This window comes from Cricetulus griseus, chromosome 3, assembly GCF_003668045.3.
Source record: "Cricetulus griseus strain 17A/GY chromosome 3, alternate assembly CriGri-PICRH-1.0, whole genome shotgun sequence".
NCBI lineage: Eukaryota > Metazoa > Chordata > Mammalia > Rodentia > Cricetidae > Cricetulus > Cricetulus griseus.
The window spans coordinates 60,724,041-60,751,394 of NC_048596.1; the positions used below are offsets into that span (position 1 = coordinate 60,724,041).

Below are 27,354 nucleotides of genomic sequence, written 5' to 3' on the forward strand. Positions count from 1 at the left end.
ATTTAAGGTTTTTATCAGTGAAATATACTCATGTTTTTAAGTTAAAAATGTATTAACCTAAAGGTAGCTTAACCAAGGAGAGAGAAAGAGAGAGAGAGAGAAACAGAGACAGAGACAGAGAGAGACAGAGACAGAGACAGAGACAGAGAGAAATAGAGAGAGAGAGCCAGAGGACATAACTTCTACCACATAAAAACAGGTGATCCTTATGAAATAGTTCCACAACTATATTGCAAAACCCAGAAAACAGATAATCTATTGATACATAAAATCCATTAAAGGAGATGGGCGGTGGTGGTGCACGCCTTTAATCCCAGCACTCAGGAGTCAGAGGCAAGCAGATCTTTGTGAGTTTGAGACCAGCCTGGTCTACAAGAGCTAGTTCCAGGACAGCCTCCAAAGCCACAAAGAAACCCTATTTCGAAAAACCAAAAAAAAAAAAAAATCCACTAAAGCTAGATGAACTAGTAGCAAGTAGTGAGAGTGAATACCAACTGAATACCAATCAAATGTCTGGCATCAAAGAAAAGCTCAGAGCTGGGTTGTTTTATTAATTTTACTAAACAAGGACTCTTCTAAAATATTTTTTATTTTAGAAACAATCTTATTTTACATATCAATCCCCCATTCCCTTGCCCTCCCATCCTCCCATATCCCCCACTGCCCCCCAAGAGATCCCCCCACCCACTCCCCAAGGACAGTGAGGCCTCTACAGAGGATTATCAAAGTCTGTCACATCATTTGGGGGAGGGCCTATGCCCATGTATCTGGGCTGCAATAGTATCCCTCCATAGGAAATGGTCTCCCAAAGTCCATTTGTGCTCTAGGGAAAAACACTGGCTCCACTGTCAGAGGTCCCATAGACAGCCTTGGCCTCCTTTCTGGCACCCACATTCAGAGGGCTTGGTTTGGTCCAATGCTGTTTCCCCAACTTTATGACTAGGGTCTTTGTGTTCTCACTAGGTCAGGTCAGCTGTTTCTGTGGGTTTCTCCAGCATGATCTTGGCTCCTTTGCTCATCCCTCCTCCCTCTCTACAACTGGAGGGAGTATGGCTCAGTGTTTAGCTGTGGGTACCTGCTTCTGCTTCAATCAGCTACTGGATGAAGGCTCTAGGATGGCAACCAAGGTAGTCATCAATCTCATAATATGGGAAAGGCATCAAAGGCAGCCTCTCTACTACTGCCTAGATTCTTAGTTGGGGTCATCCCTGTAGATCCCTGAACATTTCCCTAGTGCCAGACCTCTCTCTAAACCTATATTTGCTCTCCTCTATTCTTCCCCTCTCTCGGTCTTCCTGATCCCTCTTGTTCTCCTCCCTCCTCCTCTTCTCCCCTTCTCTTTTTCCTACCTCCCTTTTCTCTGCCCCCATGCTCCCAATTTGCTCAGGGGTTCTTGTTTGTTTCCCCTTCTTCAGGGGACCATGTGATTTTCTCTTGGGGTCCTCCTTGTTTCCTTAAAATAATTTTTAAAATGATTTAAAACCATTATTTCTCAATGTTTTCGAAGTAAACAAATGTAGTGTCTTCATGGGGGGGACTAAAAAAATTAAGTACAGAAGGCATGTGCCACAGCACAGTAAGGGATCTGCATGACAGTTGACTCCACAGCCTACAGCATCCTAAGCAGGGAAAGGATGAAATTGTTTCCACCAGCAGGAATAAGTTAGAGATGTCCACTTTCACCTCTTGCCAATGTAGGACTGGGTCTTAAAGCAAAGCAAAAATTAAAAAAGAAACAAATACGGACATCAAGGTAGAAAAGGGAAAGGCCACAGATCTTATGTACAGACATGATTTGCTATGATAAAATTCCCGAACACTCCACCAAACCACCTCTAGAGCTAAGAAAACAACTCAGTAAAGTAGCAGAACATATAATCAATATCCAGAAATTAATATCTGTTTATATAGCAATAACAAAGACACTGAGAAAGGCATGAACAAAGCAATCCAATTACAAAAGTTAAGAAATAAAATACCTAACAATAAATGAAATCAAGGATGTGAATGACCAATCACTATGATGAAAATTATTAAATACTCATGAAGAAACAAAACATACAACAGAAATAACCCCACAAAACTACAATTAAAGCAAAGGTTAAAACAATTGCATCCAGCTAAGAATCTCTCCATAGCCAGGGAACAGTCCGAAGAATGAAATGCCAAGCCATAGAATGAAACAATGTCAAATCTATTCTTCTAAAAAAATAAAATGATCTAACATTTAAAATGAGCAAAGACTGCCGGGCGTTGGTGGCGCACACCTTTAATCCCAGCACTCGGGAGGCAGAGGCAGGTGGATCTCTGTGAGTTCGAGGCCAGCCTGGTCTCCCGAGCGAGTGCCAGGATAGGCTCCAAAGCTACACAGAGAAACCCTGTCTCGAAAAAGAAAAAAAAAAAAATGAGCAAAGACCTGTAGCTATACATAGACTTTCTGTCACCTACCACAAAGAACCCACAGACGACCAATGTATAAATGGAAAAAACATTCAACATTGTGAATCGTCATAGAAATACAAGCCCTAACAATTTTATATCATTAAATTCACATAGTGACTATTATCAAAAACATTAAAAATATAGGTACTGATTAGTATGCAGATGTGGAGAACACTCAGATGAAGGTGGTAATTAAAATTAGTAGAGCCACACAGAAAACAGAGAGGAACTTCCTAAGAAGACAAATACTCAGTGACACCACTATGGGTTGTCAGTCTGTAGGAACTCAAATTGGCATATGGAAGAGATATCACATGTTTATCTCAGCAAAATTTACAGTAGTCAACCTAGGTATCCCTTGAAGAATGGCTACATAAAGAAAATGTATATTATATAATACATATTATGACATATATATATATTAAATGATAGGTGACTTAGCCACTCACTGAAAAGATTGAAATTCTGTCATTTGATGCAACAAGCATGTAACTAAGGACAGTAAAATAGTCAGCCACTGAAAGACAAAGAATGTAAGTTCATCTACATGAGAAAGAAGAATACTTGATCAAACAGCAGTATAGAATCACATAGGAGCTACCAGTGCCAAGAAGGGAAGATTGGGGAAATGAGAGTGAATTGTTAAAGAAGCCAGGGAACAACTGGTCAGAGGAATGGTTTTTAATGTTCACTAGAATGGTAGGACAACCAGAGTTGACCACAACTCATGGAAGGCTTCAAGATGCACAAGTGTTAAATGCTCTCAACAAAGAAGTTGTATCTGAGATGACAGATATACTAGTTACCCAGACCTGACCAGTGCATATTATAACATGAATTTCCATGTCAGACTATACTCCTTAAATACAGGTACTCAGCACATGTTAATTAAGCATAGGAAATATTTTACAGAATACGCTTCTTAAAAGAAGAAATCACACAAAACCTACATAGAGGGGAGCAGGCCTCGATGATCTTGGAAGATGACTACCCCACCCAAAGCCGTCTGCAGATGCAATGCAATCCATATTAAACCCCAAGCAGGTGCTCCAGAAGTTAGAAAGTAAATCCTTGTAGAGATGAGGATTCCCAAAGACCCACAGCCATATAAGCAGATGGATACTTTCTCATTTCAAAACCTACAGCAAAGCTACATAAACCAAAAAGCATAGCTACATGAACCAAAGCGCTGTGGTGTGGCATGAGGCTAGACACTGAGATCAATGGAATCAAACTGGAGGTGCAGAAATCTGAATAGGGGGTTGTGACTACTCATGTAGGAAGAATAATGTCTCAAAGTGCTGGAGAAACAGGGTATCCAAATGGGTTACATGGAGTCAGTACTCCACACATCAGAAACAAATGTGAATTTGAGACCCATCACAGTCCTGGACATGATGCTGAAGGACAATGGCCTTAACAGAAGGCAGGAGGTGATGCTACAGGACCTTGGACTTGTGAAGACACGCTTTCAATGTGACTCCAAAGCACAAGGCAGAAAACTGGTTGGAATGAAGCAAAGGTGAACTATTTACACAAAAGAACCTCAACACCAGGGTAAGCAAGTACATGGTGGGACTGTGAGTCGTGTGTTAACAAGGTCTGCCATACAGAATATACCAAACCATCAATAATGTCCCCCCAAACTACCCACTATTCGGAAATCTGTTACAGAGCTGAGCAGATAGTTTTCAAAAAGTGTCCAAAGGCAAATAAACATGAAAGGCTTGAGAAGAAGGTGAGTGGGAAGTCAGAAACCCTCTAGAACAGAGAATGCTCAGCCTGAGCTGACCGTTTAGTTGTCCGTGATGATCACAGTCCATCAACCAGACCCCAGAATTAAGCAACACCATACCCTATCCCAGCAGGCTGTAATCTGACCCACTTTCCTTGGAGGAGGTGAGTACAGCATTCTGGCCATGGCCACAATAGTCCCATGCTCCTTCAGACAGTGAAACAACAGCAACTCGGTGACAACACAGTGGAAGGCCTCCCCACACAGACCAAAGTAGGAATTTCTGAATGTGGGTGTGGCCACCCCATAGGCCAGCTCCCAGAAAAGCAGGCGAGTCATGAGTAAATTCAGTTCAGCATGACAGATGTGCTGATCACAACACATTAGTTGGCCTCCATGTATTCTTGGGGTAGACACTGAACAGTGTGACTGAGATCAGGCAGGCTTCATGTAGGCCACAGAGGTGAAGTGACCTGCTGGCTGATACAGTTTCCAAAGGGGAATGATATAAAAGAACACAGGACAATCTGGCCAGACCTGGCAGAGAGACCAACAGGACAAATACTGGGGTCTACAGACCAAGAATCCCTCCTCTGGCTTTCCTGCAAATCATGAATGGACCCCACACAGATTCTGACCACAAACTATCCCCTTTAACTTCAAGGAAGAAATGGGTGCCTGTGTTTCAGCAGACAAAGTAGATGGGCACTGACGTAGCAGAGCCTCAACTCCAAGGGCTAGAGCAACACCAACTACAGGTTTGCCCACCAGGGATAACCCAATAGCTCCCAGTAACAATGTGGAATGGTGTCAATCATGATGTAACAAAGATACTATTGACCTTGTACTGAGGAGCAGATGCCTGATCCCCTTTCTTCATATCCAGACAATATCCCCACTGACATGCTCATCATAGGACATTCCTACCTGTGCACACCACCTGGGTGTAGGATTGAACATCACACTGCTCTGCAAAGTTCACATTGATCTTGCAGTATAAAATGTTAGGCTCTGTCCCTTGGCAAGACACGAATTTCTGTTCTTGATTTCCAGTCCCTGCTCCGTGATGAGCTCTGGACCACTGCAGAGCGGTGCCACACTGCAGGTCTCTGCACAGGACACTTGCCTCTTCCTTTTGTAGGTCACACTTCAGGATTGGGAGAGACCCACTCAACAACTCAGGAGACCCAGCACATGGACTGGCACCTCTGGTCAGCTTGACTTGCTGAAAGTTACCACCTGTGGTACAGGAGAAAACCCACTCCTAAAAGCCGCTGCCAAGAGTGCATGATCAGGGTCTGCAGACTGACTTTTAGTCTGAAGCAATGTTTACAGGATCCCTGGTGGTGTCACCAACCTTGACCACTCCCCTGGAATAACAAGACAGATACAGCCCATCCTCCCAGAATGCTATCACAGACTGAGTGTACACGGGGAAGATGGCAACTCACAGGAGAGCTTGGGACAGGGCTCATTCCTCACAGACATGTCAAGTCTCCCTGATTTGAGCTGTGCCTGGTGCACAGTGACAGTGTATAGGAACCCCAATGTGTCCCCTGAGGTGATCTAGGTACAGCAGTGACATTCAGAGCCGATGGCTGACTTTAAAAAATACAGGAAAAATTAGTGAGGAGAGGAACAAGGAGATTGAGAACTTCTTTCTTTAGAACAGAGAAGGTAAGCTTCCCCATGGTCTCTCACCATGGGATTCTATGGCAAGGTGTTCTCACCTGCCCACACCCTCTCCTCCCCTGGACACTTACCTCAATGCCTCTAGTTCCAAGACAGGAAAGAAGACTGTGGAGGGGGCTAGGGATTTGAACAGCCCCCATCTGACTCACCTGTGCAGATAATTGACACCACACACTGGCACTTGCAGTCACTGAGGGGCCCCCAGATCCCTAGAGAACACTCCCAGAGGGTGGCCTCCTCACCGCTGCACTTGGTACTATACAGCCAGGGAGGCTTCATCTCTTCAGGCCTCAAAATATACTGGAAGGTAGAATGTGCATGGCTACAGCCAAGCTGTCTGCAGGTCACCGAAGCTTCCTGAATGCCCCAGTGGTCACCACACACAAGGCCTTGCTGCCCACTGTGCTCCACTTCCAGACGACCATCACATTGGTTTGAACCATCTATGAGACTCAGGGAATTCTCCCCAATCAGTCCTTCCGGGATAAGACATGAGTTAGATGGAGAAGATCCTGGGAATTTCATTCAAAATGTTCCTTGATTAGAAAACTCATCATCACTGTCTATCAGTTACTCCTTTTTCTTAGATTCCCTCACTATAAGTATTCTGAATTATCCCAGAATCGAAATGGTTGCTTTAGTGAAACCTAAGTTAGCAGAAACCAGCACACAGAAATGAGACATCAGACATCACCAGCACTATGCTACCACTGACCTTGGCTGCCAATATTTTCGCACCTGTGTCCCTCACATCTATCAACAGCAGTATACACTCACCAGAAGGGAGGGTCCAGCAGGCCAGCAGTAGGAGCCACAGAGCCTGAGAGGATACTGCCATTCTGGATCCCACTTTGGCATCGGCAACCCAAACTGATAGTCTCAGTTTAGGCACTTTGTTCTGCCTCCAGGCAAAAGGTGGGCTCTAATTGGCAGTGATGCTATTCTAGGGCCAGAGCCTGTAAACACCCTGGGTTCTTCCCCTACATCAGAGTTGTCATCTGTAATCCAAAGAAGACTTTCACTCACTGTGTCAGAGCCCAGAAAGCAGCAGCAGTGTGGAGCTTCCTGCAGCTGGTACCCAATGCAACCCCAGGTGTAAGGAGGACAAGAAGCCTCCCAGCAAGCTTTCAGAGGTTGTGCCTCATGAAACCAGGGTCAACCACGACAGTGAGTATCTTTCTCTCCCACAATAGAAGACCTGGGCCAGGACCAGGACCTTCTCAAGAGTTGTTAGTCATTAGTAAGTAGATCTTAAAATTTCATCATTTCCCATTTTTCTTCCTCTCTGGGAGCTTTTCACAGGGTCCCTACAAATTCAATCCACCAGAGGTCCACAGAAATTCCCACAAATACAGATAATAAATGAAAGATATTTGTAAACTATATGAAAAAAGCTGGAGCCACCTCTAACATGGTGCTCAGGAGGGGTGTGGAGCTTCTAGGAGGGAAAGAATGAGAAGTATAAGAATGGAGACAAGCTGGAGCAGTGAAGTCAATATCCACTCCCAGGAAGGAGACAGGACCCAGCCATAGTAAAACAGATAAGAGGCAGACCCTCTTCTAACTGGGAATCCTTGGTGAAACCTCAGGCTTTTGACTGAGCTGCCATATCCTGGCCACCAACTCCCACACTATATACCATTGTCCTAACATCATGTTTAACAGAGTTTAATGGTCCATGAAAATTGGGACCAAGACTCTTGGAAGAACCTATATGAATCAGGTTCTATGACATTTTCCCCAAACACTAAAAGGTTCTGCTCTCTGCTCTGACACACTATGAGGGTCAATGTCACAGCTGAATGCCAGGAGAATCCAAACTTTTCCAGAACTTCATGCAGGCCCATGCTTGTGACAATAGATACTAACACAAATGTGCAACCTGGCCCACAGAGACAGGACAACAGGAAACACACTTCCCAGACAGGATGTGGTTGTATTGGAAAGTAAGGTAGATGTATTTTTCATAGAGTTCTCATTCAGTGAGTAGATCACATACATTGTCATTAGTGGGAAGACTATGGAGAGATAAAGACAGGGTTTGACCATGGGTTGGTCTCATGATAATTGTGATCCAAGAATACTCTGAACATGGAAGATGCAGGCCTGAATAAATATGGTAACAACTGATCTGGAAAACTTTGATTAAATTTGTCACCATTAATCTTCCAGTGTGTGCCAGACAAAAGACAAGATAGGGATAAATTCTAAAGCCTCAAGTGCATCAACAGGCCACTGAGCTTGGAAAAGCCATGCCTGGAGGTGACAATGTCAACACCAAGACTCATCAGGAGTCAGCCTCTCCTCAACAGGACTGTGAAAAGAAGAGTGAATGGGAAACCCAAAACCCTTGGCCACAAATGAGAATGAATGTTCCAGGTTAGAGTGAGAAGAGAGGCCCAGAACAAGGGCCATGGTGGAATCACAGTCATTTCTGGAAAGGACTAACAATGATTGCTATGAGGAATCAGGTGTTAAAAGGATTGTGTGCGCACACCTCAGAAGAAGCCCGACGAAGGTCAAGGACCACTCACTCTGAGGCTTTGCCTGCTTAGCAAAGGACCCCAGTCTAAGGACAAGCCTTGAAAGAAATTATATAGAGCCCAGTATCCCAGCTTAGTACTTGTCAGGGACACAGGGAAGTGACATTTGGGTCTGTAAAATGTAGGTTCTGATCATCATGAAGGCCCAACTGGGAGCAATACAGCAGGAGCGGTGAATGGATCCAGAAAAACAGAGGCACGCTTCCCAGAACGAGGAGTGCTCAGCCTCTTTCATATCCTTTGCAGGCTGTCTTCGGGCTCTTCCACATTGCCATCATCCTCTTTATGCACCAGGCTCTTGGATTCTGGAGGCTCTTCCTCTCTTCCATGAAGACAACTTCAATATGCTCACAGACACCCCGTGAGGGATGGTAGCCTGGCATTCTACAACCTGCAGAGCCTGCATCAGGACTTTGCAGGGCAAACACTGCTGTAAACTCAGCCATTCTCTCAGGTACCTGCAACTTCCTGTGCATGCTGAGATCCAACATGTAGAGATCAGACACTGAGAGCATAAGTGCCATGTGACCATACTTGTAAGCAACATCTACAGCATCAAGCTCACAGAAACTGAGTGGATTGTGATAGCCAGGAACTTTGGTCTTGCAAGTGGGGCTGTGTAGTGGTTTGAAAGAAAATTTCCCCACAAAGGTAGTGGCACTACTAGTAGCCTTGTTGGTGGAAGTGTGCCACTGTGGGGGCGGGCTTTGAGGTCTCTGTTTCTCAAGCTTCCCTCAGTGTGACAGTCAGTCGACTTCCTGTTGCTTGCAAAATGTAGCACGTAGCACTCTCAGGTCCAGCACCACATAAACCTGCACGCTGCCCTGCTCTCATTCAGGACAATAACGAACTGAACCTCTGAAACTATAAGTGAGCCACCCTCAAGGCAATGTTTTCTTTATAAGAGTTGCCGTGATCATGGTGTCTCTTCACAGCAATAGTAAACCCTAACTAAGACAGACTGCAAGAGCCTAGAGAGGGGTTGGTCAGTAAGATGGGATTAGTTTACAACAATGCATTTTACTCTTCTACATTGACAAGACAGTAGATTTAAACTGTTCTCACCACAAATAAATGATAACCTTATGAGGTAGCACATGTATTATGTCCATGTAATCATTCCATGATGTATACACATATTAAAACATCATAGTTTTGACAGGAGTGGTGGTATGTGTGTGTAACAATACTTGGAACATGGAGATGGGATATTTAATAAAGTTCAAGTCTAACCTGGGCTATATGAGACCTTATCTCAAAAGAACAAGAAAAAATTACATTATATACCTTAACTGTACATAATTTTGTTGGCCTATTGGAGAAATAAGAAATAAAATTTAACAGTATTAAATTGGAAAAATAACATGTAAAGAAGTTTTAAGAACACAACACTAATATATTTTAATTCAACTGTCAAAAGACAGTCCTGAAGCATAAACAAAGAAGACACTGTTCATCTACTCCAGATTCACAAGACTAACAGCCAATATCTCATCAAAATCATGAAGGCAGAAACCAGAAGTTTAGAAATATGTTCAAAGTGCTGGGAAAAAAATAAGTCAAGTGATGATTTATATCTCCATCAATGCTCTTCTTCCAAGTAAAGGAGAAACAAATTGAGACTTTCTGGAGTAAATGTAGCTAGGGAGCTCCTTGTTAGTCCACTTGCCCTGCAGTCAGCCCTGAAAATCACCCTCCATGATGACACCACAGGGTCCTGGGGAGCACCACACCCTCCATGATGACACCACTGGTGTCAGAAAGGTTCAAGCATCTCCCAAAACAACATAAACTATTGCTATTGTCTTGGTTGCCTTCTAGAAATTGAAAGTAAGAACCTGTTGCTAAAAACACTACACACTTCAGACATAGGACTTCGAGGGTTTGAACTGGATCTGACCTGAAGCCCCTTGCTTGAGGACTGGCTTTCATACTATTAGAAGGTACTATTTAAGCTGCCAAGAGAGAAAAGCAATCAGTGGGCCTACTAAGCTGTAAAACCTGCAAACAACAAGATGGACAGTCACGCCAGACAGCCAAATGGTGCAACCGTGGCATTTATCGTAGGGGTAACCAACGCTTGTCCAGTTGAACTTAAGGCCCACTAGATAGCAGGGGATTCACAGCTGTTATTATTAAATAATAATAATAACATGGAGCTATTTTAAGAACATTTCACCAAGAAAAGAGATCATGTAAATGAAAACCCACAATTCCTAGAAAAATACAAACGATGAAAACTGATCCAATGGGGAATGAAAATGTGAAAAGATTTATCACATGCAGAGAAATTGACTCTAAACTCTCCCAACAACGAAAAGCAAGGACAAGATGATTTCATGGATGAATTTGCTGAGCACTTAAGGGAAAATTAATACCAACCCTTTCCAAATTTTCAAGAAAATGCATGAGAGATGTCTCTAGCTCCTTATATGAGTCAGTATTATCCTGATAGACAATCCAGGCAAAGACATCACAATAATAAGAAACTACAGACTAGCTTCCTAAAATACTGATGCAAAAATCTCAGCCCTGAAGAAATGGACAGCAAAGGAAATGGTGCACCATGATCAACTAAGATTTATCTCAGAAAGACAAAGTTGACTCAGCACACTAAAGACAACCGCCATAATACAAGGTGTTAGTATAGTGAAGGGAAAAACAATGGTTACCTCAAACTGTGTACTTGATAGTCTGATATCCTTAAATAATACAACAAATGCTTTCAAAAACGAACAAAAGAAAACTTTAATGTCTCACTAAAGAGTGTTTAGGAAACACCTGTAGTAGCCTGCGCTTGGTAGTACAAGACTGAAAGCCTTTGTCCTAAGATCAGGAACTTGAGAGAAATGCCTACATTCATAACACCCATTGAACACTGGGAGAGATACAAAAGAAACCAAAGAGGGAAACTAGCAAGTAAAAGAAGGGTTGCCCAGGCTAGACAGAACAAAGCTCTATTCATCAGATCTCACATGTAGAAAATCCTGAGGTCTTCACAAAGTAACAGAGATAAAACGCACTGCCCCACCAAGTTGCAGGACACATATCAACACAGACATATAAACTATTTAGATAATGATTACTTTGTGCAGTGGCACTGAATAGTCTAAAAGAAAATTAAGAACCCTGTTACATGTAGAAACTATCTAGCAATATGTTTAACCACAAATATGGAGGAGTTGTAAAAAGTTTATCAAACTTTGTTTTACAAAATTAATCTAGAGCCTAATCAGGAAATTTAGCTTAAGAAGCCCTGCCCAAGAGACTCAAGGGAGAGAGAAGGGGGCAAACCACGAGCCACCTGTGACACTGGGAGATACACAACAGCCTTTCTAGGTGTCTTGGGAAGGAAGCATGCGATAAGAAGCAATTGAGGCCCCATTTTCAGAATCCTTCCACACGGAGCCTGAGAAGCCAACATTCAGAAACACCCATCCAGCATTCAGCGCTGGGAGCTGTTTAGGAAGTTCCATGACTATTCATCATTTCACTTGTTGCTGTGACCAAGTATCTGATATGAAGCTAAAGGGAGAAAGGATTTATTTGTGCATAAGTCAAGGAGATACAGTCTACCATAGAGGGAAGGCATGGCAGTAGGAAAGTGATACAGGTAATCTCGTTGCGTCCTAATGTAGGAGGAAGCAGAGAGGAGACGGGGAATGGGCCTGGGCTATAAAACCTCAAGCTCCACCTTCCCCTAATAATCTATTTTACCCAGCCAGGCTTCATCTTCTGAATAATCTACAATGGCACCACTAGTTGGGTGCTAAGTATTTACTGGGGGCACTTCACTGGGGGCAGGTGTAGTCCTCAGACTCTAACAAGGACCCACCTAGAATCAGTGAAGCCTAAAACCCAGATCATCAAGCATTGACAGAGACCTCCCTCCACCACTGGGTGTGTTATGACAAAACCCACTAGCTCATAGAGATTTCCACGTCCTCAAAGAACTTCAGAAAGTCTGAAGACTCAGACTATATGTACCACATTCAGAGTTTCTCTAGAACCAGCCCCACCTGAGGGAGTCACGTGGTAGCAGTGATGTAATTCCCAAATGCTGCCATCTTACACACTAGTGAGATGTTTGAAGGAGTTGCCAACTTTGGACATGAATGCTAAGCTAAAAGCACCCACCTGTAGCAAAGCACCCTAACCAGCTGTGACAGGAAACTGCCAGGACAAGATCCTTCTCACTGAGAAAACACCCAGTAAGAGGGTAGAGATGAAAAAAACCACCAGATGCAGAAATATCATCAGAGGGGCACAAAGGTTAATATGACACCCACCAAGGGAACACAACTACCTTAACATGAGGAACTCTGTAAGCTTCCCAACAAAGAATTCAGATGAATGATTTTAAAGAACTCAACAAAAGTGAGAATTCATCACAAAAATTATACTGGGTAAAGTAGGCTATAGGCCAAAAGCATGAAAATGAAACAAAGATAATTAATAAACTGGCCAACAACAAGTTATAACAATTAAAATGTGTATATATCCAATACTAGATGACCTAGCTCATAGGGCAATTACAAAATCTAACCATTATGTAGATGCCAATATTCTACTTTCATCAGAAAGGTCCAGACATCACAGGACGCCTACAAGTAAACTTAAAAGATAGATCAATGATCATGTCATGCATTTACAGACAAATGTACTCAACAGCTTCACAGAACACTTCTTCCTGTCATACATGGGAAGTAGTCCAGGGTAGAGCCCAGGAAAAGCCACTAGGGATGAGACCACACTGATGGTGAAAACCCTTACTATTCTTTTCTTTTTTTGTTATAGATCTATTTTATTATTGGTGACTATTGTTACTCTTACTGTGCCTAGTTTATGATTTAAACTTTTAGCATTCACTGGGAGTGTTGGAGAATAACCCTTCTCAGATAAGGGAAACTACTATAGATTGCATTTAAACAGTTTAGGATTGACAAAACTGATTCTCTCCCCAAACCTCTTAATAACCAAAATATAGTTAGGATAAAATACATAAAGACTGATAATAGTTGTCCAGAGCAAAGAGTAACACTTGGCTAATATACAATTTTTAAATGATTATAGCAATTTGTTTTAAAAATGTACCTTTTTATTTCTTTTTATATAGTTAATCCTATATATATATATATATATATATGGAGAATCAAAGAGGAAAAAAAGAATGTGATTATAAAAGACAATTCAAACAATGGTATCTTGTCATGCATGGAATCCCGTGGCTGATATTAGGCACCACCAAGTTTTGCCATTCAACTTTACTTCCCTTATTAGCATTAATTTTAAAGGAAATGTTACAGCTTTTATTTGATTTGGTATTTAATAACAGTTGTGAGTACAATGGCAAACACTTAAAAAAACTAGTAGAATTAAAAAGGACAATTTAAAATCAGGCTTGTCAAAGGATGTTACAAGTGCAGCATTATTCATTAAGCATTTCCCTTAAGGTATTTTCATTGTCCAAATAGCTTAACGTGTACATCAAGGTTTGTATTATAAAATGGGCTCTGTTTGTAGTATTCATATTCAAGACTTAAAGAAAAAAATACATCTCAGGACAAATAGCTGCAAAGAAAACAATTCACTTTTCTCATAAAAAGTAACTTAAAGTACAAAAGTAATTTAGAATACATAATTCCCCATTATAATTTCAGATTTGGTACAGTATTGATTTCACTTCCTGATATAAACTGTTAAAGACAGTACAGGCTGTATTACTCCATCTGTGAGGTGGCTACAATTCTATAATATACACTGATTTTTAAATAGGCTTTAACATGCCTTGCATGAAAGGTGCTAACATGAACCTGTCTTGTGAATTCTTTGGTAACCACCAACTCAAAAAAACTTAGATCGAAACATTGCCATGGCCATCCAGGAGGCATGTTATTAGTGTTCTGGGCTGGTGCTGGTATTCTGATTTTTAAGTATTCTTAGAGGTTTAGGGGCTGATTAAGGAATAGAAAGAACCAGATAACTAAAGGCAGGTTTAAGCCTGTTTACAAAAACAGTTCTGGTTCATTTCCATTTGGCTTAGGTTCCTACAAAGTCTGCTTCTGGAGTAGATTTTGAAGAAAAAATTCATGTGGTTATTCATCATTTAGTCCTTTCTTGAAACAGTGTGAGAAAGGTAATGAATATAATTATGAATATTTTAATAGCCTCAATGTATTCCCTTGGTTCTTTTTTCCTTCCCAGGGTTGACCTACTCCACTTTAATACATTGCGGGTGTTTTCAGTAATGCCTGTAAGTGGTAGTGCTGATTAAAACTCAGCAGGCTCTCTTTTAGGTTATTAGCACAGAGAGGTCAAACAGCATCCTCACTTACCCTCATTAGGTCACCTCACACTCATTAATTGTCCTGGGATCTTACTATTCTTTTCAATGGACTCAGTGGAATAAAACTAGGAACCAGCAGCATGACACACTTTACAAATCCTAAAAATAAAAGAAAAAAGAAAGAAAGAGAAAAAGAAAAAGGACAAACCCTAAAAATATATGAAAAACTTTATAAACAGCCTTCAGTGGTGAGGGATACAGCTGAGTGTTAGGGAAGGTGCTTAGCTAAGGGCCTGGGTTTTAACCCCACTTCAAAACAGAAACAAACAAAACAAAATGGAAATACTGGGTCAGGAAAAATAGCTTAGCAGTAAAGAGCACTTCTTGCTCTTTCAAAAGACACAGGTTCTGTTGCCAGCACCCACATGGTGATTCACACACACCCACTCCAGGGGACCTGGCACCCTCTTCTGACCTCATGGGCACCAGGAACGCATGTGGTGCATATACATTCATACAGGCAAAAAAAAACTCAAACACATAAAGTAAAATAAATAACTCTTTAAAACAGAAAAGAAATACCAACACTAATGGATACCATGAAAGCAGTCTATTAAGAAAGCCTACAGCAAGAAATCCCAAACAACCTAAGAATGTAACTCAGGGATTTAAAAAAGCAAGAATAAGTCATATGCACAAATAGTAGAAGAAAAGAAATAATAAAGGGCAAAACATAAATAAATGGAATGAATACTATATGCTGTGATCATTAGGAAAAAACTGACATTTTTAAATGTCAAAAAACATTTAAGGTCTGTGAAAGATACCTATGAGACAAGCTTCCAGATTTATACCAGCTTGATTTTTCCATGTTCTGTGACCCAAGTATGTGGTTCTCTCAGCAATACCATCTTACCCTCAAGTTCTGCAGGGTAACCAAGAGTAATAATAATGGATTATAATAGTTGGATGAGCCTATGGGACACCAGTGATCAATAACTAGAAAAGAGGTATCCAATACCTGGGACAAGGCTTTTTCTTTAATAAGATGATGCCTAGATGAGGCATTATGCCCCTGTTGTGGGATAACTCCATTTAAACTCTGTGTGTGTGTGTGTGTGTGTGTGTGTGTGTGTGTGTGTGTGTGTGAGTGTGTTTGTGTGTCTGTGTGTGTCTGTGTGTGTGTGTGTCTGTCTGTCTCTCTGTGTGTGTGTGTGTGTGTGTGTGTGTTTTCTTATATAAAGACATTTATATCTTCTACCATGCCCTCCCATCCATCACCCTGTCATCGCTTCCTGTTCCATTATTCCCCTTTTCCCTAATTACCATCTCTATTTTATATCCCTTTATTTTAAACCTCACCCCATGGCCCTTGACTAATTTATTGTTTTCTATGAATATTCCAATTTAAACATATCTACAAATTCAAAACTATCATCCATACATGAGAGAGAGAGAGAGCATGTGGTGTTTGTTGTCTTTGATCCTGAGTTAACTCTTTTAAAATGATTGCTTCTAGTTCCATCCATTGCCTGTAAATTTCATTTTTTTCTTTGCAACTGAATGCTTCATTGTGTATATGAACCACATTTTCATTATCCATTCACACATGGGAGAGCATCTAGACAGTTTCTGTTTCCTAGCTATTATGAATAGAGCAGCAATGAGCATTCATACGCAGACATCTCTATAGGAGCTGGCCTGGAACACACAGCACAAGTGCAGACACAGTAAGAGAGACATTGGTTCAAAACAAAGTGGAAGGAGAAAACCAACTACTGAAAAATTGTGCTCTGACATTCCCACACATGCTATGGCCCAGGCACACCTACATTAATAATTCATAACACACACACACACACACACACACACACACACACACACACAATTTTAAAACAATGAAAGATCAAAATGGCACTTAGGAAATTTAGAAAGTTAATTTTAATATTCTTGAGGATGTGAAGGATTCCCAAAGACCCAAGCCATATAAGCAGCTGGATATATACTCCTTTATTTCAAAACTTACTATAAAGCTACAAATTTAGAAGAGACACAGAAATCAATAGACCAAAACTGGAGTGCAATATCTCGCTCACAGTCATCAACTTTATGAAAGTGGCCATGGCCATTTGTTCAGGAAGAACAATGTCCTGAACCAGGCGTGGGGGAAGCACCAGAGCAACTGTAAACTCCTAGCCCTGAACATGGTGATGAAGGGCATCTTCTTAACAGAGAGCAGGAGGTGAGGCTGCAGGACTTTAGACTTGCAAAATCAAGATTTAGATATGACACCAAAACACAAGCACAAGACAGAAAACAATACCAAAATCAAGCAAGCTGAAACTGCCATTTTACAAACGGAAAGAACAATTAGTGTTGTTTGACTGTAATACATGTGTTCACAAAGAATCACCATACACAGTACACAAAACTATCAATACTGCCTCCAAAAGAAAGGCATCTTATTTCTGAAGTTGATGACAGAGCTGAGCAGACACTATCCAAAAGACGAAGGTGAACAAATACATAAGTCGTTAGAGAGGAAACTGAGAGAGAGGACACGGGCCCTGAGTCACCCACCTAGCTGTCCGTGGTCATCACTGCCCAGACCCCAGACCCTGACCACATCACATGACATCACACCCTACCAGTCCATAACCTAACTCACCTCCCCTGGAAAAGTTAGTGAAGCATCTTGGTCATGGCCACATAAGTATCCTCCTGTGATAAAGGACCATCAATGACTCATGGTGACTCACAAAGTGGAAGGCCTTCTACACAGGCACTGAGCCCAGCCAAATTCCCAGATATAGATACAGCCACACCACACCAGCTCCTAGCCAAACATGTGAGCTGTGAGCAAGTCCAGGTCCGCCTGCACACGGTGCCCAGGTCAGTCCTCACAGAACCTCCAGGGAACCCTCACAGGGGTGCACTCCACCCACCAGCCAGACCTCCATGTGTCCCTGGGACAAAGGCTAGACTGAAAGTCAGGGCAGGCTCCATGCAGGCACTGGGTGATGTGACCTGGTGGCTACCATCTGGTCCCCAGAAAGGAATGGTGTAGAAGGATACAGGACCAATCCCATTAGTCCTGACACAGAGGATCACTGGACAAGTTCTGGGGTCTACAGACCAAAGACCCTGACCCCTGCTCTGTCTTCCCATGAGCCTTGAACTCCACACAGACTCTGAGCACAAACACTCCTTCTGGTCACCCGACTTCTAGGGAATCATGGCCATCTGTGTCCTGGAAAGAGTGGTGAACACTGATTTCAGGAAACGCCCAGGAGTCTCCCATAACTACATCTTAGAGGCAAAGTGAATTATTTTCAACTGTGAATCTGGGGTAAGGATTCCATTGACATTACTATGGAGCAGATACCTGGATCTCTTTTCTTCATATACGTACAGCATGAAGACTAAAATACTCTGTGTTGGTGTTCCTACCTGTGCATACAATCTGGGTGTAGGTCAGGAGGTCGCATTGCTCTAGGAAGTTCACATTGGTCTGGCAATGTAAAATGTCAGGCTCGGTTCCCTGGCATGTAATATACTTCTCTTCCTGCTTCCTGTCTGCTCCGAGATGGGCTCTGGACCACTGCAGGGCAGTGCCACACTCCAGCTGTCTGCACAGAACGCCAGCCTCCTCCTTTTGCAAGTCACATCTCAGGGCAAGGCCGGAGAGGCCAGTGGCCTCTGGAATCCCAGCACACGGACTGCTTCCACCAGCTAACCCGATGTATCGTGTGGTACCACCTGGTGGCATTGAAGAGAAACCGAGTCTTGGAGTTGTGTCTCTAGAGCAAACAAGGGATGGGTACTGACTGCCCCATGTTGAGTCACTGTCCATAGTGCCCCTGGGGGTATTCCCACCCACTGTTGTTTTCTGAAGGTAACAAATGCCATCCTTCCAGAGGAAGCGGGCCAGGACTCCTACCTCCTATATCATGAGGCTAACTCCTTGTCTGGAGCTTTTCCTTATGCACAGTGAGAGTGGAAACATTCTCTCTAAAGACTGATGTTAACAAGGGAAGTAGCTAGCTTTTAAAACTTGGAGATCTTATTTAAAGATACTATGAAAGTGTCTACAGAAGTTGAGAACCCAACAGCCTTAAGATCCAAGCATAAGATGTGTTCATACCTGGCCACACCCTCCCCTGCACATTTGCCTCAATGCTTCCATGGCTGAGACAGAGAAAAAAGTTCAAGGGACTAAGGAGCACAGAGTCTCCATCTAACTTACCTGAGCAGATAATCACAGCCACACATTGGCAATTGCAGCCACTGAGGGGCCCCCAGGACCCTAGGAGACACTCCCAGAGGGTGGCTTCTTCACCATGGCATTGGACGCTAGACAGCCAAGGTTGTTTCATCTCTTCGGGTGTCAAAATGTACTGGGAAATAGAATTCACAGAGCCACAGCCAAGCTGTCTGCAGATCACTGAGGCCTCCTGCATGCCCAAACTGTCCCCACACATAAGGCCCCACTGCCCATCATACAGCAACTGTATTTGGCCTTCACATTTATTATCACCACTCAGGAAATTCACTATGTTCTCACCAGTTAGACCTTTGGGAATAAGAACAAAAAACACAGGGAAAACATTCTGGGTTTATTTTAAAAAAATGCTTCATGATTAGAAAACTTATCTTCAAGCTGGCCATGGTGGCACATGCCTTTCATCCCAGAACTGGAAAGTAGAAGCAGGAAGATCTGAGTTCAAGGCCAGCCTGGTCTATGGAGCAAGTTCCAGGACAGCCAGGACTACATGGAGACACCATGTCAACAAGAAGGCTCATCTTCACTACTCATCCCAATCCCTCTTTTTCTCAGATTTCTCAATCATAAATACTCTGCATTGTTACAGAATCCAACAGTTTCTTGGGTGAAATCATAGTTGGCATCAGACATCACCAGCACTGTGTCATCCCTGAACACAGTCACCTGTGTTCTGTACACCTGTGTCCCTGAAACCCAGGGCCTTCACACAGCAGCACATACTCACCAGGAAGAAGAGGCCACCAGGCCAGGAGAAGCAGAGGCCACAGCCTGAGAGAGGACAACTCCATACCAGGTCTCCTTGTAAGTACAGTTCCCCAGGCTGACAGCCTCAGAACGGGTACCTGTCTCTGCCTTCAGGAAGAAGGTGAACTCCAACTCAGGGTGACAGTATTCTGGGGTCAGAGCCCTTCAGCACCATAGGCTCCTCCCCCACATTAGAGCTCTCATCTCTCACCCAAAGCAAGCACTCACCCACCGTGCCAGAGGACAGCCGGTGCCAGCACTGCGGGACTTCCTGCAGCTGCTGCCCAAAGCAGTCCCAAGTGTGCTTGCGGAGAGCAAGGAGTCTTCTCCCAGAAAGGCCTGTATGGCTGGAGCTGCCAAGGCCAGTATCAGAAAAGACGTCAAAGGCCTGCCTCAGACAGAAGATCTGGCTAAAGACCAGATCTCTTCCGAGATCAATTTGTTTTCAATACACAGACTTGGTAATTTTTTATTTATATTTTTTTATTTGTGAAACAATCTTATTTTACACATCAATCCCCCCATTCCCTCAACCTCCCATCCTTCCATGCTTCCCACGGACCCCCAACACCCCCCATCCACTCCCCAAGGATAGTGAGGCCCTTCACAGGGGACCATCAAAGTTTGCCACATCATTTGGGGGAGGGCCTAGGCCCTCTTTTGTGTATCTGGGCTGCAACAGTATCCCTCCATAGGGAATGGGCTCCCAAAGTCCATTTGTGCTCTAGGGTTAAAGACTGGCTCCACTGTTAGAGGTCCCATAGACAGTCTTGGCCTCCTAGCTGGCACCCACATTCAGAGGGCTTGGTTCAGTCCAGTGCTGGTTCCCCAGCTTTATGACTAGGGTCTCCATGCTCTCACTAGGTCAGGTCAACTGTTTCTGCAGGTTTCTCCAGCATGGTCTTGGCTCCTTTGCTCATCCCTCCTCCCTCTCCACAACTGGATTCCAGGAATATGTTTAGCTGTGGGTGCCTGCTTCTGCTTCGATCAGCTACTGGATGAAAGCTCTAGGAATGGTAACCAAGGTAGTCATCAATCTCATTATAGGGGAAGGGCATCAAAGGCAGCCTCTCCACCACTACCTAGATTCTTAGTTGGTCATCCCTGTGGATCCCCGAACATTTCTCCAGTGCCAGATCTCTCTGAGATGGGGGAGGAATAGAGGAGGGCAGGGAAGGAGATGCCTTGATAGAGGGAGCCAGTATAGGTTTGGAGAGAGATCAGACTTGGCAATTTAATCATGATGCTTTCAGCATGTTAGCCCTGGACCCAGCCACAAGAAGAGTGCATGTCACTCTGAGAGGATCTGCCTAATAAGTGGCCACACAAGCAAGTCCACATGACCAGGGTAGTAGACAAATTAAAACATGTGTAGACAAGAGGACATGATTCCATCATGGTTCAAATGTCTACTTATTGATAAGCCACTGTAAAAGGCTGATTGTCGATGGGAAAACATACAATACATACTGATGAACTTTGTTCAGGTTCAAGTCTGCATTATCTCAAAGAAAGTTCTCAATGAATTTACACCACACGGTTTCAGGAATTCATTTATAAGAGGTAAAGTGTGGGGTGATTTTCCTCTTCTTTTTATGCATTGTCTACATACATAGATACGTTTTGAATTCTTCTCTCATACATTGCATCCCAACCACAGTTTCCCCTCCCTCCATTCCTCCCAGTCTCCCCATTCCCACATCCCCTCTCCACCAGATCCTCTCCTCCATCTCCCTTCAGAAAAGACCAGGCCAGACCCAAAAATTACATTATCAATAAGTAAAAAATACACCCACTATAAGATTATAGAGTCCAGAAGAAAATAAAAATTCAAAGATCTTTAATGTAAAATTATTAAGAATGACAAAGTGGAGAAGGGGCCCACCAAGCCACATTCCCCCACCTGAGGAACTACTGGTGGTTGCTGGATGTGGGAGAAAGAGTAATTTTTCTCTTTGTAGGTGTGGCCATTGATAGGTTACTCATACTCCAGTGAAAGACCTCATATCTACAGACATAATGGCAGAACTAACTAGACTCAAAAAGTTAAAATAAAATAAAAAGAGAGCATGAAGTTGGGATGGAGAGTCACTGGGAGAGTATGGAGGTTGTTGGAGGGCAGGAAGTGGCTATGATAAAAAATATATTATATGTATACATATATGTATGAACTTCTCAAATAATGAGTAATTTGTTTTTAAAAAGGAATGACAATGTGCATAAATTAAATGTCATCTTCTTATAAACAAATCACAATGTTCATACCATATTGTTGAATATAGTCTGAGTGTCTGCCATGTTGGGTACCATTTGAAGATGGAGGTTTCTGTCCCACCACCTCAAATAAATACACAGACACTATATTAATTATTAAACTCTTGTCTGATGGCTTGGGCTTCTTATTGGCCAACTTTCTCTTAATTATTAAACCATCCTTATTAATCTAAGTATTTCCATGTAGTCTTATCTTAGCAGAGAAGGGTCTGGCATCCTATCTTCCCAACAGCTACATGGCATCTCCTCCTGGTGGCTTCTCTCTGCATCCTCTCCCCAGCATTCTCCTCATTTGGTAGCCCCACCTATACTTCCCGCCTGGCTACTGGCCAATCAGTGTTTTATTCATAAACCAATAAGAAAAACAAATATATAGAAGAATTCCCCCATCAGTTGAATCAAAAACAGCTGACTACACAACTGTTCATAATATGAGCTCAAACGATGCACATATTATCCATATGTTTCAGGATTGCTGCATATAGAATGATTAGTGGTGGCTACTTCTGTGTTCTTCTAAAATCCCCAAATTTCATACCATGTTGTGTATGTTATACATAGATACCCATGAAATAGATGTGGATGGCAGATTATATGCGTACATACGTACATACATACATACATACATACATACATATGCTTGAATGTAAAATATCCAGTTATATTGCTATACTATGTATCACCTTCTTTCATGATTACTAATAAAAGCAGTAATTCCTTTTTCTTTTGGATTGTTGAGATAGGGTCTCATAACCCAGGCTGACCTCAAATTTGCTATGGAGCTGAGGATGGCATTTTCCTCCTGATCCTCCCGTCTATGCCTCCTAAGTGTCAGGATCATAGGTGCATGCCACCGTATCAAGCCCCACACATCTATTCTTTAAAAAGAGAGATGTGGATAGTCTGGGCTGCCTGAAGCATCCACAAGCCCTCTGATGCCATGCAGCTCAGGTGGGTAAAAGACACCCACAGGGCAGCCTGGGTCCTCACAGTCCAGCCTGGCTGAAGCACCCGCATGCCCCAGCAGTACCTTGTGGCACCAGGCAGTCAGTTGCCAATAGGAGGAGAAAGTATATGGTGATGATGTGGGAGAGAAAGAGAGGCCGAATGGTTCATGTGCTGTGGCAAGAGGCAGTTCTGAGGAAGCGAGAGCGGTGAGGAATGGGCTGATGTTAGCCGCCTGCTTGCCACTCAGGACCAGGGTGATTGTTGATGTCCATGACCCATATTGCCACTGAGGCCACAGGGATGCTCAGGATGTGAGCCACCACCTGTAGCCATTTTTGTATCCAAGGGCCATGACACCACCAGGGCCATGTTGACCTGAGTGGCCTGTGCTGCTACAGAGGGACATGATGACGTCCAGGCCTGGGCTGCTGCCAGGGGCCATGTCTGGGTCCGTTGCCCTGAAGCAGACAGGGTCTTTGTTGATGTCCATGACTTCAGTAACCACTTAAGGCTGTGTGGATGACCTGAGTCCATGTTGGTCTCTGAGGGCCATGCTTCTTACTGCCAGGGTCAAGCTAATAGGGATGGCCTGTGCTACTACCCACGTCTCTGTCCCGGCCCTACTGCAACCAGGTTCTGTGTTGATGTCTGTGGCTCATGATACCACCAAAGGACATGCCACTGCCAGGCGTCTTGGCCACCACCTGAGGCCATGGTGGTGTCTGAGTGCCACACTGCTTGCTGTTGGAGCCTTACCAATCATAATGCCCTGCCTACACCACTACTAGGGTCAAGGTGACATACAAGCCCGGGGCCAAGTTGGTGCCTGGGGGCCATGCTGCCACCTGGGCCATGCCAATATGAGTGGGCTGTGCTGCCACCAGGGGCCATGGTGTCATCTGGGCCAGGGCTGCTGTTGAGAGCCATGTCTGGGTCTGTAGCTCTACCTGTGGAGGCCCACAGAAGTGGCTGCACTCCATCTTGACTTTAGGTCAGCGAGTTCACACCTATTATTGCTCCTTCAAGGTTAAACAACAGGATGTTGTTTAACTGTCTACTGGATATCTTGCCTAAACAACAGGATATTTGGTTTAGGGTGTGGTTACTTGATGTTTTAGGTTTTAAGGAGGTAATTACGTTTGTTTGTTCTTTGTATCATGGAAGTCTTTTGCCTTCCCCTTTTGATTGGGGTATATAAGAACTTTGAGTAATAAACTTGTAGTGGATCACAGTATTCACTGGATGCCCTCCCCACTCTATCTTCTGTTTCTTGTCTATTTCTTTCCTCAGCCCTCACTCCTCTTTTCAAGCAAGGATAGACAAGTCCGCTGGACAGGACACAGACCACAGCCAGTGTCTGAGTTGATGCCTGTGGCTACTGATACCATTGCAGGCCATGCTGATAGCAAGAGTCTGGGCCACCAACTATGGCCATGTTGGCACTGATGCAGGGGCCATGCCGATCTGGATGGCCTGCACTACCACCTGGGACCATGGTGACATCTGAGCCCAGACTGCCACCTGGGACCATGTCTGGGTCTGTGGTCTTACCACAATCAGGGTCTGTGTTATTTGTGGCCTGTGGTGCCACCAAAGGCCACAGGGATGTCTGGGATCTAGGCTGAATCCTGTGACCATGTTGGCATCCAGGGGCCATGCTACCACTGGGGCCATGGTGTTGTCTGGGCCACCACTGCTGCTGAGGGTCATGTCTGGGTCTGTGACTGTACCTATCACATCCAAGGTCTGTGTTAATGTCCATAGCTCCTGATACCATAGAAGACAATGTCAATGCCAGGGTTCTGGATGGCCATCTTTGGCCATGTTGGTGTCTGAGGGCCTCACTGTCACAAGGACAATGACAATCCAAGTGGCCCATGAAGCCACATGGGGCCAGGGCCAGGCAACTGCCATGGACCATGTCTGGATCCAACAGCAGCCAGGTTCTGGACTTATGTCCATGGCTCATGTTACCATAGAGGGTCATAGGAACCATGCATGTTGAAATCTGAGGGTCATGCTGAGTCAGCCCTGACCTTTACTGGCTCTGGGATGGTTGGCCATGCCCCTTGCTGGACACTGCAGCAGAAGAGCTGGCATCTCCCGGGCCCATGGAAGAGCTGACCCATCATTTAGGAGCATTGGCCCTACCTCCACCACAGGCATGGGAGTGCTGGACCCATGGCATGGGCCTAAGAAAGCTGGCTCTGCCCCTCACCTGAGGAGGTGGTCCCAATGGCCCAGACTGATCAGTTCAGCTATCACCCAGACTCATATCCTGGGCTTGGGTTGACCCACTCTAACAGCTACCCTATCTATGATCTGCTGGCATGTGTGAAGGGACTGGTCTTGCAAAACAGTAGCCACAGGATCTCCATGACTCAGGGCAATGCCAGGATATCCAAGACCAATTTTGATGAGGGCCTGTGATGATGGTGTACCAGAAACCAGAGGCCTTGAACCAGACCTCTTGTAATGAACCATTCCGTTGTAATGAACATTTTTGGGTGGGGCTGTTTGGACAAAAAGGGTATACTATGTGACATACTGCAGCTCCCAATGCTACTAGGATAAAGAGGGATTAGAAAGATGGAGGAGCAAGGTGAATTTTTTGTTTGTGTGTTTTATTTTGTTTTTGATTAATTTAGGGGATACACAACAAGGATGGGGGCAGATATGGAGGGACTTGAAGGTGAGTGGGATTGGAGTTGCATGATGTGAAATTTCCAAAGATTCAATAAAGAATTATGTTTAAAATTTAAAAGAGAGAGAGAGATACAGAGGCTGTCAAGGGGGCTTAATTGGTAAAGGGGCTCGCTTGCCAACCCTGACAACTTGAGTTTGTACCAACTTGTGCAAGTTGTCCTCTGACTTCCCCACATGTGACTTATGGTATACATGCAGATAAACACAAAGATAAATAAAATTTTTAAAAGAGAAAGTAAGATCAAATATTCACTGAAGGACCTTTCAGTTTACGACTTTAAACAAGTAACTATTTCTTGTTAGTATTTGGATTTTATTTTTATTTTTGCCCTACTGGAGATTAAACTGAGTGAGGATTTCTTGTGTTCTAGGAAAATGCTGAACCACCAAGTTACATCCTTAACCCCGAGTGATATGTTGACACCTGAATATTGCTCAGCTTGACCAGACAGTATAATACCATTGTGACAGGACAAGGCAGTGCAGAGATTCCTCCATCTTGTTTTCTTGCTAAGGCCATTTTAGGCTTAGCTAGAATTTGGTCTTCTTGATGAGAAACCCTACAGAAAATTATACACTTCTATGCTAGGGACTCAAGGTCAAGACACCCAGCTAACTTATCTTGGCTTCTACTAAACTGTCAGCTTATGCAAACCTCCCCCTTCAGCTAACTGCTTATCTTAGCTTCTGTTATATGATTGCTTGTGTAAAATCTCCCCCAAGGTTACTGTCTTGTGTAAAATCTTCCCTGAAGTTGCCAAGTGAGATACCAAGATGTGGTCTTTGCCTTTAAAAAACCCTTACTCTAAACATTCAATGCTACACTTGGTTCACAAATACCTGAGTGTAGTCCCACACAGGTGGAATAAAGATATTGCATTGACTATTAAAAAAAAAAAAGATGACAGTGTACAAAGTGTAACACTGCACCGGGACACTCCTGAGCATACCCAGCATGGATTTACCTGGATTTCAGCCATCATGAAGATGCAGTACAGAGGTGTGACAACAGAGATAGCCCAGGTTCCCTGAATGGGAAAAGAGTCTGGTAATATAGGGGGTACCTCATTACACCCATGACCACAGTAGATCCCAGGTCTGCAGACCTCTCCTTTTTCCCAGACCATACATGCTAAATCCAGACCCTGGGAAATAAAAGTCTTCCCTACAGGGAATTTTTCCAGGTGACTCCACCAGATGTATATAGAATTTTTCACACACTAAAGAAACAACTGAAAGGCATTTTCATGTTTTTCAGCTTTATTGGTGCAGGAGTTGGGAACATTCCTACTGAAGGCTCTAAAGGGGGTGAGATTCTAGAGCTTCCAGAGTGGAAAGCAAGTCAACATGGGAAAGGAAAAGGATGAGGGAGAGAGGGAACCCACAGCCAGGAGGAAACTGGGGTACAGCCAGAAGGGAGCACAGGCACTTCAGGCCCAGAACATCTCCTGCCTGGAAAGCTTCAGTGGACTCTGAGGCTTTTAGCTGAGCTGTCTTGTTCCAGTTACCCACTCCTACTCAATCTGTCATTATCTTAACATCACAGTGAGCAGAGCCCAGTGGTCCATAGAAGCAGGTGTGACATGAACAATCCTGTGAACCATCAGAACATCACCCGACTCTGAATCATCCAGAGTTTCCCAAAGTCAAAATTAACATTTTCAATACTTTTCCTACCATGTAGGTCCAAAATCCACCA

At 43.6% G+C, this 27,354-nt stretch overlaps 1 protein-coding gene across 1 annotated transcript in view; it reads right to left on the bottom strand.

Moving 5' to 3' along the window:
- LOC100764412 (scavenger receptor cysteine-rich domain-containing protein SCART1-like) overlaps positions 1-27,354 on the bottom strand; it is a 53,747-nt gene that overhangs the window by 17,123 nt on the left and 9,270 nt on the right. The window contains 8 exon segments of the mRNA XM_027409178.2: positions 5,105-5,416; positions 6,019-6,345; positions 17,574-17,681; positions 18,149-18,457; positions 18,945-19,271; positions 19,708-19,835; positions 23,754-23,896; positions 24,501-24,679. Coding sequence (XP_027264979.1) covers positions 5,105-5,416; positions 6,019-6,345; positions 17,574-17,681; positions 18,149-18,457; positions 18,945-19,271; positions 19,708-19,835; positions 23,754-23,896; positions 24,501-24,679 — 1,833 coding nt within the window.